At 57.6% G+C, this 13,580-nt stretch overlaps 1 protein-coding gene across 1 annotated transcript in view; it reads left to right on the top strand.

Moving 5' to 3' along the window:
- Positions 1–13,580, top strand: part of DCTN1 (dynactin subunit 1) — a 93,301-nt gene that overhangs the window by 63,604 nt on the left and 16,117 nt on the right. The window contains exons 5-8 of the mRNA XM_075709075.1: positions 6,047–6,235; positions 8,248–8,445; positions 11,610–11,814; positions 12,961–13,039. Coding sequence (XP_075565190.1) covers positions 6,047–6,235; positions 8,248–8,445; positions 11,610–11,814; positions 12,961–13,039 — 671 coding nt within the window. The remainder of the gene's footprint in view (positions 1–6,046; positions 6,236–8,247; positions 8,446–11,609; positions 11,815–12,960; positions 13,040–13,580) is intronic.

Genomic DNA, 13,580 nt, shown 5'->3' with positions numbered 1-13,580 from the left:
GCTGCCATGAGGCGTGCTGTGGGACAGCCGGCTGGAGCGGGCACGGCCGCGGCCGCCCGGTCGCCCTGCCAGAGAGCAGCAGAGCATTTCTCTGCGCCCCTCGCCAAGGAGCCGCTCGCCCCGGGGGTCTCGGAGCCGCCGCTTCGGCTTTTTACGGTCTTCACGTGGCGTTACGTGGAGGGGGACCAAAACGGCCTTACACCAGGGGAGACGCGAAACCGGGGTTAATCTCCGTCATTTAGCGCGCCTAGCTTTTAGAGAAGGTTACCAAGAGGTTTCTCCCCTTTTTAAGGGTTTGGTGTGGTTTGAGTCGGGGGAGATGCTCGCCATCTCCCCCCCCCGTAGCCCAGCAGGGAAGGGTTCAGTGGTCGCTGGCCGAGCGTTTCCCCCGACGTCCGGCTGCTGCGGCGGGCAGCGCTACGCTCTATTTCGAACGCAGAGACTTCGTTGCCGGTGCGAAACAGCCCGGCCCACGGCCGCTCGTGTCTGCCACGTGTCGGGGCGCTACCGGTGCCGACCGCGCGGAGCGGGCAGCAGGACGGCCGGGAGCAGCGCGCCCGGCGATGGGGGCTCTCGAGTTCCCCCGCCGCGGGCTGCGCTGCAGCCACGTGCTCGGCGAGGAGCGGAAGCGTCTCCCGGCGCGTGGCTTGCGGAGTCCCCGAGGGAGGGGGCTTCTCAGAGCGTTTTTCAGATTTTTAGTGCCACTCAACGCAATCTTTATTTAGTGAGGCTTTTGAAAGATGCTGGAGTACTCCTGAGGAGCTTATACTACTGCTCCTAAATCAGCGCTGTATTTATCTGAGGGTTTTAAGCTTTTACTGTTGTCATTACGTTTTCCTGACAAATTTTGCCAAGCAGAAGATGTTATGGGCGATGGGTATCTTCCCTCAGTGTTGAAATGGGCCTCCTGCTGAGTGCAGCCTTTTAGAAAAGGCTGGAAGTGAGCAAAATAGGGGTTAGCCTAGGTAATACAATAGATATCGGCTATTTTGAACCGGTAACCTCTCCGGTTATAATCTATATTTAAAAAAATAAAAGTAGCAGCTGTAAGACCTCTCAGCTGGTTTCTCGAGGCCTCGGGCGGGAGGAAGGCCATTGCTTCTGACCGCAGAGAGGAGCTGTAGCGGTGGGCGCGATGCTGCGCTGGCCCGAGGCGGGGGCGAGCGTTTGCTGATGGGCTTTGTACCACCAAGCGCCTCATGGCCGCGTCCTTGGGGAGCGCCGCATGCCAGCGCTTTTATTGATCTTTCCTGTTCTTGGTTACTTTAAGCGGTGCGTTAGGCAATAGAATAAAAACCGCAGCAGAATGTGAAAAGCTTTAAAACATGCTCCAGTGTTTTAAAGCTGCGGCTGGCGAGCAGCTGCCCCTGCCAGCGGTTCCCTCTGCCCGGTCGACAGCGCCCGGGGCTCCCCGCCTGTGCCCAGCGCGCTGCCCGTCCAGCTTCCCCCGCTGCCGGCTGGCAGAGGAGCGCTGCCGGCTTCACCGTCGCCTGTTGTTATACCGGTTACGGGTGGAGTATTTGTTAACGGGGAAAAAAAATTTGTTAACGGATGTATAAGCGCACAGCAGGGATGTGCCGAGATACGCAGCGTGGCCGCCCCACCTTTCGACGCGAGAGCACCGACTTGGTGGTGTTGCTGCTGTGCTGCATGCGCACACGGTGGGTGTCTTTGGGCAGGGGTGGAGGGTCCTGCCTTGAAGTCGAGGGATGCATTTATTTCCAGAAGTGAAAAGAAAATGTGGAAGCATTTGAGAAGAAGCTCCATGTTGTGCCTGCGGGTTTGATGACTAAAGAGAAATAGAGCCCGGGGGCTCCAGCATCTCGGTGGGCAGCTGGCTTGGTGATGCTCTAGTCCCTTCAAAAAGCAAAGGGGTGAGGGGAGGGGGAAAAAAAAACCCTTTAAAAATCCCCCCCCCCCCCCCAATCTCACACTCAAGTGACCGCTCGGAAAGGGGTGTTAAGCCCACTCCCTGGCAGCAGAACCTGGTGAACCCTGAGCAGCTCTGCAGCCAGGTGGCTGCATGTTGGCAGCCCCGATTTTGCCTTTGAAGCTAAAGATCTCTTAGAAGGAGATGCTGCATCTGCTGCCAGGGGCTCTGCTGGAGTCGGGGCATTCAGGCGATCGGCCTCCTCCCCGGCTCTGTGCTCCTGCACCTCGCTAAAGCGGGGGAAGCGGGGCTGGAGCTCCATGAGCCATCTCTGGTCTGCATGAGAGAACCTGACCGGGAGGCTGAGCTGCCGCCGGGCTCTGTTTCTGCAGGAGCTCTGCTAGCGGAGCTTCCACCTGGAGCTGCCCTGGGAGCGGGGGTTAATGAGCTCCTACACCTGATGCCATGCACACTAATTGCCGTGATGTCTTTTGTTTCCTTTACCTTGCTCTCTGCTGCGTCTGCTGCTGTGCTGCTGTATCTCTGCTCCTGTCTGTCCCTGTATGAATGTCTCTCCTCTTCTGCCTTCCGCTCCCGTTGCCCTCCAGACCACCGCCCGGCGGGCCAAGGTGAGCAGCTGCGGTCCGGGGGCACCGAGCATCCCCCCTGTCTTAAATATGAGCTCCCCGAGCGCTAACCCCAGCGGGCGTTTTCTCCTGTCCTTCCATCTCGTCGTGCAGAGGCTGGAGGAGCTCACAGGAGCGACGTGCTCCTCTGGAGCGTGCCTCAGTCGCCGGGGACAACCCACCTGGGCAAGATGTCCGTAGGAAAGCTTTGTGCTCTTGGCCAGAGCTCATCTAACGGAGCGGAGCCTGAAAGCGGTGCAGTAGTGCCGAGTCTGGCTGGCGGAGCACGCTGCTGGCTCTCCCTGTTAACGTTACTGTTTGCTCCCCGCTGCCCTCTCCTAGCTGAGCTGGGGCACTTTTCAGTGGGATCTTGGGGGTGTCTGCTGGAGGAGGGAGGCGAGAGCCGAGAGGGGTCAGCCGGGACCGTGCCGATTCCAGCTCACGCGCTGGGGTCTGCCCCTGGCCAGCAGGACTTGCCTTGCAGAGGGGCACGTGGCTGGGGGAGAGCAAGCAAGGGGGATGAATCCTCAGAGAACTCTGTAACAGCCAAGCGATGGTTTGTAAATTGTGAACAACTGTTTTTCTCCTCTGTGCAGGGGTACACTGCAGGGAGGGCTTTATTTTCACCGGCTTGTACAAGAAACTCAGACCAGGGCAGCGACGGATTCATTCAGTCCCGGGGCAACTGGGATCCCAGCTGCCGGGCACCTAGCTTTCCCCTCCAAAAAAGATCTTGTTGACTTCGGCACTGTAGGGCCAGAGGCCAGGCTGAGGTAGGACCTCACGGGGAAGAAAAAAGTGTGACAGAAGTATATGAGCGCAGTGTCGGGAGGAGAGTCCGCCACTCCTTCTGTAAGATAAAATCTCCTCTAAAATGTCCCCTCCCCAAACGCTTGAGGCACGGCAAGGATTTTGCTGTGAGTCCACGCGGTGCGTTTGCAGCGAGGCAGAGAAGTGAGCTCAAGGTAAGCAGCTTTTGCCTGCTGGTGTGGATTTTAAGCCAGTTTCCATCCCAGCTGGGAGCTTACCCTTTACCAGGGCAAGTCCTGGAGAGCTCTGGGTGGATCACGTAGCATTGCCCTCAATTTGCACGATGCTCGTGTTCTCTGCCACCTGCGCTGGAGAGGAGCCGTGCGTGGATGTCCTGCGTGGCCTCCTCCTCCTCCTTTGGCCTCACATGCGCACTGGGCAGGAATTAGATGGGGGTGAAGACGCCCCTGCGCGTGTGCTGAGATCAGAGCGGTGCCCAGCATTGCCCAGCTGCTCTGCCCTCTGCAGCGCTGAGGGCCGCGCTCCGGCCGTTGCATCCCGTTCTGCTCGGGCTCACAGACGTGCCCACATCAGACGGGGTCAGCTGGCGGGCTGCTTTCTCCAGCAGCTTGGACCTTCCTGGGTTCCTGGGAATGGATTTGCAATAGGAACCACGAGTGAGGGTTGTCCGGTAGCTGTGCAGAGGGCTCTAGGAGATGCCGTGCTGCATTTTGGCCCTTTCTGCAAGAAAGTACGTCCCTTGGACCTTCCCTGACCTCGACGGCCAAGGCTGAGTCGCGGGTCTCCAAGGGTTTCTTGCTCTTCGGAAGCGACAAGCAGTGGAACCGTACCAGCCGTGTCCCTGGCGATGCTGCTCTGTCCCCGCAGAAGCTGAAGGCTCACTCTGTGAAGGGTTTTTAATCCCTAAAGCAGCAGGAACAAGAACAACGGCCTTGTTTCAAGCAGTATTTCTTGGAGATAGCGTGCGTGGCTCGGTGCCACGGAGACTGTTCCCAGGCAGGGGCTCGCACCGTCCCTGGGAGAGCCTGGGATCGCACCTGGAGGGGAAGGCTGAGCTGCCTGCCCGTCCGTGGGGCTTTTTACCTACTGCAGTCAAGTTAGCTCAGATTTGCCTAAAACGAGCTAGGAGTCGGCAGAAGATCTGACTACAGCATGGCAAGCGAGCGCCTTTAGCCGGCGGGCGCAGAGGCTTAGGCACCGCACCTGTGCCGGCAGTGCCGGTGCGTGTGCCCGGCCAGCCTGGGGCGAGCCGTGCGCCTTGCCAAACTGCAGTGCACCAAAAAGCTGATCTCGAGGAGTAAAAGAGAAAGTCAGGAAATCAATTTGCACAGTGTTAGATGGCACAGAGGTGGGTGCTGCAGAAATACGGGTGTGCGAGGAGCACAGCAGGGGTTTCTGATGCACCTGGTGCTTCCCTTGGTCGCCAAGGGTCACCTGGGTTGCGTGGCCGGCCTCGCTGCTGGCTTCCCAGCCGGCATTGGCAGCCTCGTAAGCACTGAGGAGGCAGCTCTCTGCTGCTCTGGTTCCTCCAAGCTTCACTGGTTTTCCCTGGGCTCTGGTGAACTCTTGCTACTCTCTCATTTTTCTCCTTCTGTGCCCCTAAAATTCAGTGCTGCGTCCCCCAAAGCTGGCGCAGAGGGTGCAGACTTGGGCGCCTGCCGCGGCGCGTCCCCAGCGAGCTGCCGGCGGCCCTGGCGCACGCCCGTGGGCGCAGCAGCGCCGGGCTCGGACTCCTGCAAAGGCTCGGCAGCAGATGTGTCCTGTCGCGTTTCCAGATGCGGAGGATGGACGGGGGCGAAACCTTCCCCGCTCCCGTCTCGGTGTGCTTTGAGGTTTTGCTCTCTCATCCTCTGGAGCTGGAACGCTAAAACCTCGGAGCATGTTTCCACTCCGCAAACACTGCCGAGGGCCCTCGTTAGCCCCTGTTCTGACCCCCTCCGGCACGCTCGCTTGGCAGGCAGGGTCTGCCCTCGTGTCCCGGCACCTCGGGGTGCGAGCTGGCCTTGCTGTGAAGAGCAAGGAGATGGGTCTGTACCTGCAGCAGCAGCACAGGTAGACGCGGTAGTGCAAGGAAATAAATGCAGCACGGTTTGTAGGGAGAGGCAATCTTTTACTGTCCCCGCTACTGCGGGAGGGAGGAGAGGGGATCCTCCTGCCTCAGGCCTGAAGCCGGGGCTTGTGTGCTCAGAAAAAGATCCCTTCTGGTTTTTTAACTATGTCAGTGGTGTGATAAAATTTTCCCTTTCCCTTCAACAACTGATTATCTGTGAATTTTGGCCGAGCCAGACTCCTCCCGGAGCAGCATAAGGTCAGGGCGCCCGTGCTGCCGGGGAGCGTCTCCGGTAGCTCCGGTCCTCGGCATGCTGCAGGTCTGGGTACAGCGAGGGCACGGATGCACTCTGTCCAGCCAGAGCTGCTTTGCCATTGATGTCCCCGCTGTCACCGTGCTCTCTGCCGAAACAGAGGGTTGTGCCTGACAGCCCTCTCCCAAGGGCATCTCCCCAGTTGGGGCTGTGGTCAGTCCCAGCTCCCCTCCATCCCTGTCCCAGCGGATAAGTACTGACCACGTGTGAGAGCCTAGAGCACCTCGGAAATTTTACTCTGGGTTTCATTGTGCTGGAAACGTGAGTCTGGGAGACAGCGGTTGGCCTGGAGTGAAGGGAAAACACAGTGGCTGAAGTGGTGTCGAAGAATGCAGGGAGATGGACCGGTCGTGGAAGCGCTGTCTCCCTTGAAACGTGCTCATCTGACCTTCTCCTTTGACCGTGTTGTTTTGCAGCCCACCCGGACCCCCAATTCTGCAGCATCCAGCGGCACGGCTGGGCCCTCGGGCTCAGCCTCTGCCTCCGGCGGGGAGATGAGCAGCAGCGAGCCCAGCACGCCTGCTCAGACGCCGCTGGTGGCCCCGGTTATTCCAACTCCCTCCCTGACCTCTCCGGTGGCACCTCCGGTTCCCTCGCCCACAAAGGTAAGCGGTGGCCAAGGTAAGCTGCGGGCTCTGCCGGTGCGGAGGGTGGTAGCTCCTAAGGGGAGGAGGAGGGAAAACCTGCCGCCGGTACTGGCAGGAGGAGGATGAGGAAAAGGGGAGCAGGAGGTCCTCTGATGGGTCCCGGTGGCCATCGCTGCCGGGGCTTGTGGGCTTGGCGAGGAGTTGGCCAAGGACAAACGCAGAGGCCAACACACCAAGGCTGGAAAGACGCTTCCAGAGAGAAGAACGCCGTGCTTAACTTGGTTCCCGAGGCGCGTTCTCCCTTCCCGGGTCCCCGTGGGATCGGAGCAGTCTGGCAGGTGAACGTGCTGGGGGTCGAGGCTCCGAGTCAGAGCTTGAACCGGCCGGTGAGGGGAGGGCTCGGCCGCGGTAAGCCCCAAGGAGACCCCCAGCACTGCCCGCTCCGGCCACTGGTGCTGGATGCACTGGAGCGGAGGGAGCAGCAGCGGGTGCGCTTTGGGAACGCTCCTGCCTTCAGGCACAAAAAACGCTTGGAGAGGCCCACTCTTTCCCAATCTTGGGTGTTTCTAATAATTATATCAGCATAGTTATTCCAGTTTTGATCTTTAAAATAGTTTTTCATTACTTCCGTACTGCTTTGTATTAATTAGTTACAATTAGAGTTTGTGAAAGATTTAGGGCATGAGGGTAAAGAATTAGTAGCGTGAGAGGACAAAGAGCTCGCTCCGAGGTTATGGATTGAGGAAAAGGCTGGAAAAGCCACCACCTCGGGAAGAAGGGATGTCCCTGGTATGGGATGTCCCAGGTGACTCTGGTAGCGCGTTTGTCTAATGGGTGCAAAAGCTGCTCGCTTGATAGTATTGATGGCACCTGTATGTCCAGGGTTGAGAAAGCAGCAGAGGAGAAATCTGTGCGGTTTTCCTATGCTGCTTGACATCACCTAGGATTTTTTTCAAAATCTGTTCCTTAATTGTGGCTTGTGGCTGGAAAGCTGCCTGGCTGAAAAGGAGCTGCGGGTGCTGGTCGACAGCGGCTGAACGTGAGCCAGCAGTGTGCCCAGGTGGCCAAGGAGGCCAACAGCATCCTGGCTTGTATCGGGAATAGCGTGGCCAGCAGGAGCAGGGCAGGGATCGTCCCCCTGTGCTCGGTGCTGGCGAGGCCGCACCTGGAATGCTGTGTCCAGTTTTGGGCCCCTCAGCACAAGGAGGACATTGGGGTGCTGGAGCGTGTCCAGAGAAGGGCAGCGGAGCTGGGGCAGGGTCTGGAGCACAGGGCTGGTGGGGAGCGGCTGAGGGAGCTGGGGGTGTTCAGCCTGGAGAAGAGGAGGCTGAGGGGAGACCTGATCGCTCTGCAGCTCCTGGCAGGAGGGGGCAGGGAGGGGGGTCGGGCTCTTCTCCCAAGGAACAAGTGATAGGACGAGAGGGAATGGGCTCAAGCTGCGCCAGGGGAGGGTTAGATTGGGTATTGGGATAAATTTCATTACTGGAAGAGCGGTCAAGCATTGGAGCAGGCTGCCCAGAGAGGTGGGGGAGTCCCCATCCCTGGAGGGGTTCAACAAACGGGCAGAGGTGGCACTTGGGGACATGGTTCAGTCTGGTCTACCCTTGGTTGGCTTAGAGTAGACTTGGTAGTGTAGGTTAATGGTTGGACCGGGTGATCTTAAAGGGCTTTTCCAACTTAAACAATTCGATGATTCTAGGATTCTACTCTTAATGTTGCCCAGCTTCGTGATTTTTAAGCTCCCAGTCATGAAGGTGCTCGGGACCTTTTGCCAGCCAAAAGGTTTTTGTCAGCGTGTCACGGACCGTTTGTCACACGTTGTTATGCGTAGTAAAAATCAACAGATTAAAATGACGGACTCTGTAGCTGCAAGTGTACAGCGATGCGTTCTTCTAAAACTGCCCCAGTAGCGACGCCAAAATACAGGCCAGCTGGTGGGTCAGGTCTGTGTGGGTTAGGTTAACGTGTCGGCAGCTCTCTCCAAAGGATGTTGCTGCTCCTTTTGGTAATTCTTGGTTTTGATGTTGTAGGAGGAGGAAAATTTGCGTTCTCAAGTCAGGGACCTGGAGGAGAAATTGGAGACTCTGAAGATAAAGCGAAATGAAGACAAAGCAAAGCTTAAAGAGCTCGAGAAGTACAAGATCCAGCTGGAGCAGGTGCAAGAATGGAAGAGCAAAATGCAAGAACAGCAGGCTGATCTCCAGAAACGTTTAAAGGAGGCCAAAAAGGTGAGCATCCCCGGGGAGCTGGGCAGCTCCGGTCCTGGGCCCTGCGCAGGGAGACGCGATTCCGGGGCTGATTCAGTTGCTGAAAAAGCGTGTGGGTGTTTTTATGAAATACCAGCTAGCGTTAAACTGCGTGCTGTCCTGCCTCCTGTCTGCTGAATCCGTGCCAGGTCCTAAAGTGGCCTCTGACCTCACGTATCGCTGTTCTCTCCGGTGTAAATACTGCCTTAGGTGTCGAGCTGCCAGTGCAAGTCCCGGATGCAGCCGGGGTACCGCGCACGTCTAATGCAGCGCGCGAGCCTGGGTCTGACCCGGCGTGGCAGCAGCGCATGCGGCTTGTCCTGGAGCTGCAGTCGCAGCTTCATTCTCTGACCACGCTAGATGTCAGAGCAGACGGAGCCTTTGGACGGACTCCGCGCAGTCCTGCCAAGGTACCAGAGATTTTGCGCGTCCCAGGATTTGCTTTGCTTTTTTGCCGCCCGCCCGCCCCATCTGTCAGCCTGGCCTTTGGGGCAGGAACGTCTGATCTATCCAGGAGTCGATTCCTCTATCGGTGCGACTTCCAGTCTTGTGCAGGGTGAGGTAAGTTTAGTCTGGAGAAGAGGAGGCTGAGGGGAGACCTGATCGCTCTCTACAACTCCCTGAAAGGAGGGGGCAGGGAGGGGGTGTTGGGCTCTTCTCCCAAGGAACCAGCGATAGGACGAGAGGAAATGGGCTCAAGCTGCGCCAGGGGAGGTTTAGGTTGGAAATTAGGAAAAATTTCTTCATGGAAAGGGTGGTCAAGCATTGGACCAGGCTGCCCAGAGAGGTGGGGGAGTCCCCATCCCTGGAAGCGTTCAAAAAACGGGCAGAGGTGGCACTTGGGGACATGGTTCAGTCTGGTCTACCCTTGATTGGTTTAGTGTGGACTTGGCAGTGTAGGTTACTGGTTGGACTGGGTGATCTTAAAGGGCTTTTCCAACCTAAACGATTCTAGGATTCTATAAGCTGATGTTAGAGGCAGTATTTGATAGATGAAGAGTGCGATAGTTGAGGAGCCAGTCGCACATCTCAGCTTGCGGGATGGGTGTCTGAGGGTGGCAGCAGCAGCCGCGTTTCTCCGGTTTAATCCGCTGTTGCAGGTCTGCCAGCGCTGTGGGAGGGGCACCATTCCAATTCCAAACCTGCTGATAAACGGGCAGTCCCACCTTCAAAAGCTTAAGTAAAGCTCCTGGAGATCTTGCAGCTGACTTCAAAAGTCAATGGAGTCCAGCAGCTTTAGGAGCATTGCCGTGTACTGAGGTTTCCGACCCAGCTGGGATAGCCGGCCCCGTAGGAAGCAGCTCGCTGGTGATGCTGCGGGATCTGTTCATCTCTCCCAAAGCTCACCGTGCAGCCCGAGCTTTCCCCCTGTCCCAATGCCTGGATGTCTTGAACGTTTTTTAAAACTCCCACACCTGCGTGGTGGAAGTTCTTTTGCGCTGCGCTTGTTTTTGACTCTCCAGTGCTTGTGAAGCAGCAGCTTCAGCAGTCTGCGGGTTGGTGCGGTGGTTCTTCGTCCGCACTAGCTGCCTTCGGTGGCATCGGGGGCATCTCTCAGCCCACGAGCGCCGGCGTTAAGCACGAGGCTTCAGTTTTGCTCAGCTGCAGGAGAGGAACCGATGTGTTTCCTCCTCCTTGCTTGCTTCTGCGATACGTTAGAGCCGTGTACCTGGGAAGCGCGCAGTGCGTTCCTGCCCAGGACTCACGGCTTACAGCAGTTACATCCCAGCGTGGTTTCCTTTTAAATACGGCGTTAGTGTAAGCTTTTGCTTTGCTGTACTGAGTTGATAATCGGCGCCGAGTCTATTTAGGAGCTGGGCTGAGGCAAGCTGGAACATCTCAGGAGCCGTTCTTAAGCAGTGATCAGATGATCCAGTCCTCTGGAACCTCGTCCGAGCCAGGCACGTCGTGACGAGCATGTGGGAAGGCTGCGGGGGGGTGTGAGGGGCCTCATCGATGTGTATAAATACCTGACGGGGGAAGTAGAGACGACGGAGCCAGACTCTTCTCCGTGGTGCCCACTGCGAGTACAAGAAGAAAGGGGCACAAACCGAGACACAGGAAATTCGGTTTAAGCGTAAGAAAAAACCTTTTTCCCGTGAAGGTGATCAAAGACTGGAGCGGGTTGCTCAGAGGCGTTTGGAGCCTCCATCCCTGGGGACGCGTGAGGCACGGCCGGACGGGGCCGGGGCAGCCGGCTCGGCTGCCCCGGTTGAGCAGGGGCTGGAACGATGATCTGCAGGGGTGCCAGCCCACCCGGGCCCTGCGAGTGCCGGGCGTGCGAGTCCTCCCTGCTCCGGTGTAAGCATGAATACCGAGTACTGCTTCGGGCTGCAGATGGCTGGTGCTGCCTTCCCGTACGCCCCGACTCTCCTGGCCCGCTCTGGAGCGGGTTCCTCTCTCCGGTGGCTTCCCGGGGTGGGGGGCCCTGATCCTGACTGTCTAATGTAGACTTTAATTTGTTAAACCTCATCTCCCTTTAGCTCAGCTAATGCATTTTGAGCTCCTGCCCTGCAGGGCTGGTTGGTATGAGTCCCTGCCGGCGAAAGCCACAGGGCTTTGGAGCTGATGAATCGTGGTGTCGCTCGTTATCGAGAACATTTCTCCTGTGGCAGCTCTGCTCGTGCTGCGCCCTGCCTTTGGGTGTCGTTTGAAACGCCTGCTGCAGGTTGCTGCTTTCCCTCTTTCCCTTCTCCCCCGGGACGGGTTACCTGCTCTGGGCACCCGTGCCTGCTGCTCCCAGGCGGACGGCAGGACTCCGGCCGTGCTGGCGAAGGAGCTTTCGCTTCTCTCTGCCCTGGCTTTCCAGGGTGGATTCTTGGGTTGTTTCCCCAGTGGTTTATTTGGTTGTCTGCTCCGGTACAAGCCTAGCTCTTTTCTGAGAGACTTCTCCGTCTCTCCTCGCCGGCAGACCGCTTTTTCTGCTGGGCTCTTTTGTGGATGGGAGAAGGTGTGAAGCAGGGGGTGGGGGTGGGCACCTGGAGCACGGGGCTTTCCCCTCTCAGCCCAGATAAGCTGCTCTTAGTTGGACTTGATCCTCCTGTGAGAGGGCCACGAGAGACATAACCGTCCGGGCTCGCTGGTTGTGCGAGGGGTCTCTCCGTCGTTGGCCTTGGGTCTCCTCACTCGTGTGTGCTCGACCGCAGGAAGCCAAAGATGCCTTGGAAGCCAAGGAGCGCTACATGGAGGAGATGGCAGACACCGCTGATGCGATTGAAATGGCAACCCTGGACAAGGAGATGGCAGAAGAGCGAGCAGAGTCCCTGCAGCAGGAGGTGGACTCCCTGAAAGAGAAGGTGGAATATCTCACGATGGACCTGGAGATCCTGAAGCACGAAATCGAAGAGAAAGGTGGGAAGGGGTCAGCTTTCGGGTGGTCTCAGCCTGGGTCCCGCTGCCCAGGGGAGCTCCTCGCTGGGGAGCAGGACGCTTGGCTGCTTCGGAGCAGTGGCGGCTCCTCGCTGCCGGTTGCGGCGGGGCTGAGGCTTTGCCTCCGCGATTTCCCCCGGCAGCTGCTGGGGGTTTCTGCTGCGTCGCCGGCCCTGCTCGGCAGGCACAGCTCGGCCGTCGCCCGTGGGCAGGTCAGCCGCAGCTCAGCTTCGTCTTCCCTTGGCTCCCGGCCTCGCTGAGGATGCAGAGACGGAGCTGCTGGCTTTTGAGTCTGGGGACAAGTGTTCCTGTCCTGGGCTTAGTTTTAATCCTTGTTGTTTTCCCTGGGGACAGCGGATCCCACCCCAAAAGGTGTTTGACTGGGACAGACTTTATGTGGGAGGTAATAGCACTGCTTTTGTCGCTTACTGACCCACCCTCCCCGCTCTGCGCTGAGCACAGCTTCAAAACCAGTGCATTAGCCTTGTTTTGATTCCCCTGGGGCCTTTTAGCTCTTGGTATTCAAGGTAAGCTTTAAAAATTGCGCACAGCAGGAAACGAGCCAGCCATTAAACACTTGTATTGGAATTCACCTGAAAAAAATGGAACCTGTAGAAGCAGCAGATGATCAGGCAGGCAGGCTGAGGGATGTGACAGAAGGGTAGACATGTCGAGGGACCGGGAAAAATGTTGGGAGAGCAGGAGCAGTCTGCAGGGAGATGTGGAAATTGCTGAGATGAGCAAGGTCTTTGATCTGAGTTTGCTTTCACTGAACTGTGAGGGCCGGGAGGGTGGGGAGCTGAGAGCACTGGCGGTACCCAGCGACGTGTTGCTCTGCCGTAGCCCAGCGGCTGCTCAGGTGCAGTCTGCGGGTTGGTGCGGTGGTTCTTCGTCCGCACTAGCTGCCTTCGGTGGCATCGGGGGCATCTCTCAGCCCACGAGCGCCGGCGTTAAGCACGAGGCTTCAGTTTTGCTCAGCTGCAGGAGAGGAACCGATGTGTTTCCCCTTGGTAGGATTTAGCTGTCCTCTTACCGGCGCTTGTAATGTCACTTAGCGTTAAGAGAGCTGGATCCGTTTAGCAGCTGCTATTTCTGCACAAGCGGAATAATGCTGCCTTTCTACTGCAGGCTCGGATGGAGCAGCGTCCAGTTACCAAGTCAAACAGCTGGAAGAACAAAACGCAAGACTCAAGGAAGCTCTTGTAAGGTAGGAGACCATTTGCACTCCCCAAAGGCTGCCGATGAAGTTCCTTCCTATGAGAGCCCGTGCTGCCTTGGTCTCACACGAGTTTGTCCAAGTGAGAGGAGTTCCCTGGGCAGAGCCACTTCGGGGCTGTTAGCAGAGCTGCTCACGCAGGGGCTTCAGTATGCACATGAGCAAAGCTGTGTTCTCAGCAGGTGACGAAGCACCTTTCCTTGTCTGTGCTTTGTCTTTTTTCTGCTGCTGACGTTCTCTCTACTCTGTCAAAGGCTGTGAATGTGACATTTTTCTTTGCTCACTGGGTTCTTCCTTTCTGTGCTTTACCCTGTCCCATTTCCAGCTATTCTTTCCTGCCTGTCTCTGCTGTTTTTCGACGTTCTCCTCTTCTGTTCTCTCCATCCCCTGTCGCTCTGATTCTTTCAAAGGAAGGTGCCGTCTCGAGCACCGATTCCCCCCACCCCTCGCTGTTAATGAGCTGGTCTCTGGGGATGCTGCTCGTGTCCCCACCAGCGAGGGGCTGCCAGGGGCTCCGGCGGAGCTCTGCTCG

The sequence above is a fragment of the Pelecanus crispus genome, chromosome 4 (genome assembly GCF_030463565.1).
Source record: "Pelecanus crispus isolate bPelCri1 chromosome 4, bPelCri1.pri, whole genome shotgun sequence".
Lineage (NCBI taxonomy): Eukaryota > Metazoa > Chordata > Aves > Pelecaniformes > Pelecanidae > Pelecanus > Pelecanus crispus.
Note: the sequence above shows the minus strand (reverse complement) of the source record. Positions and strands in the feature narration are given on the sequence as shown.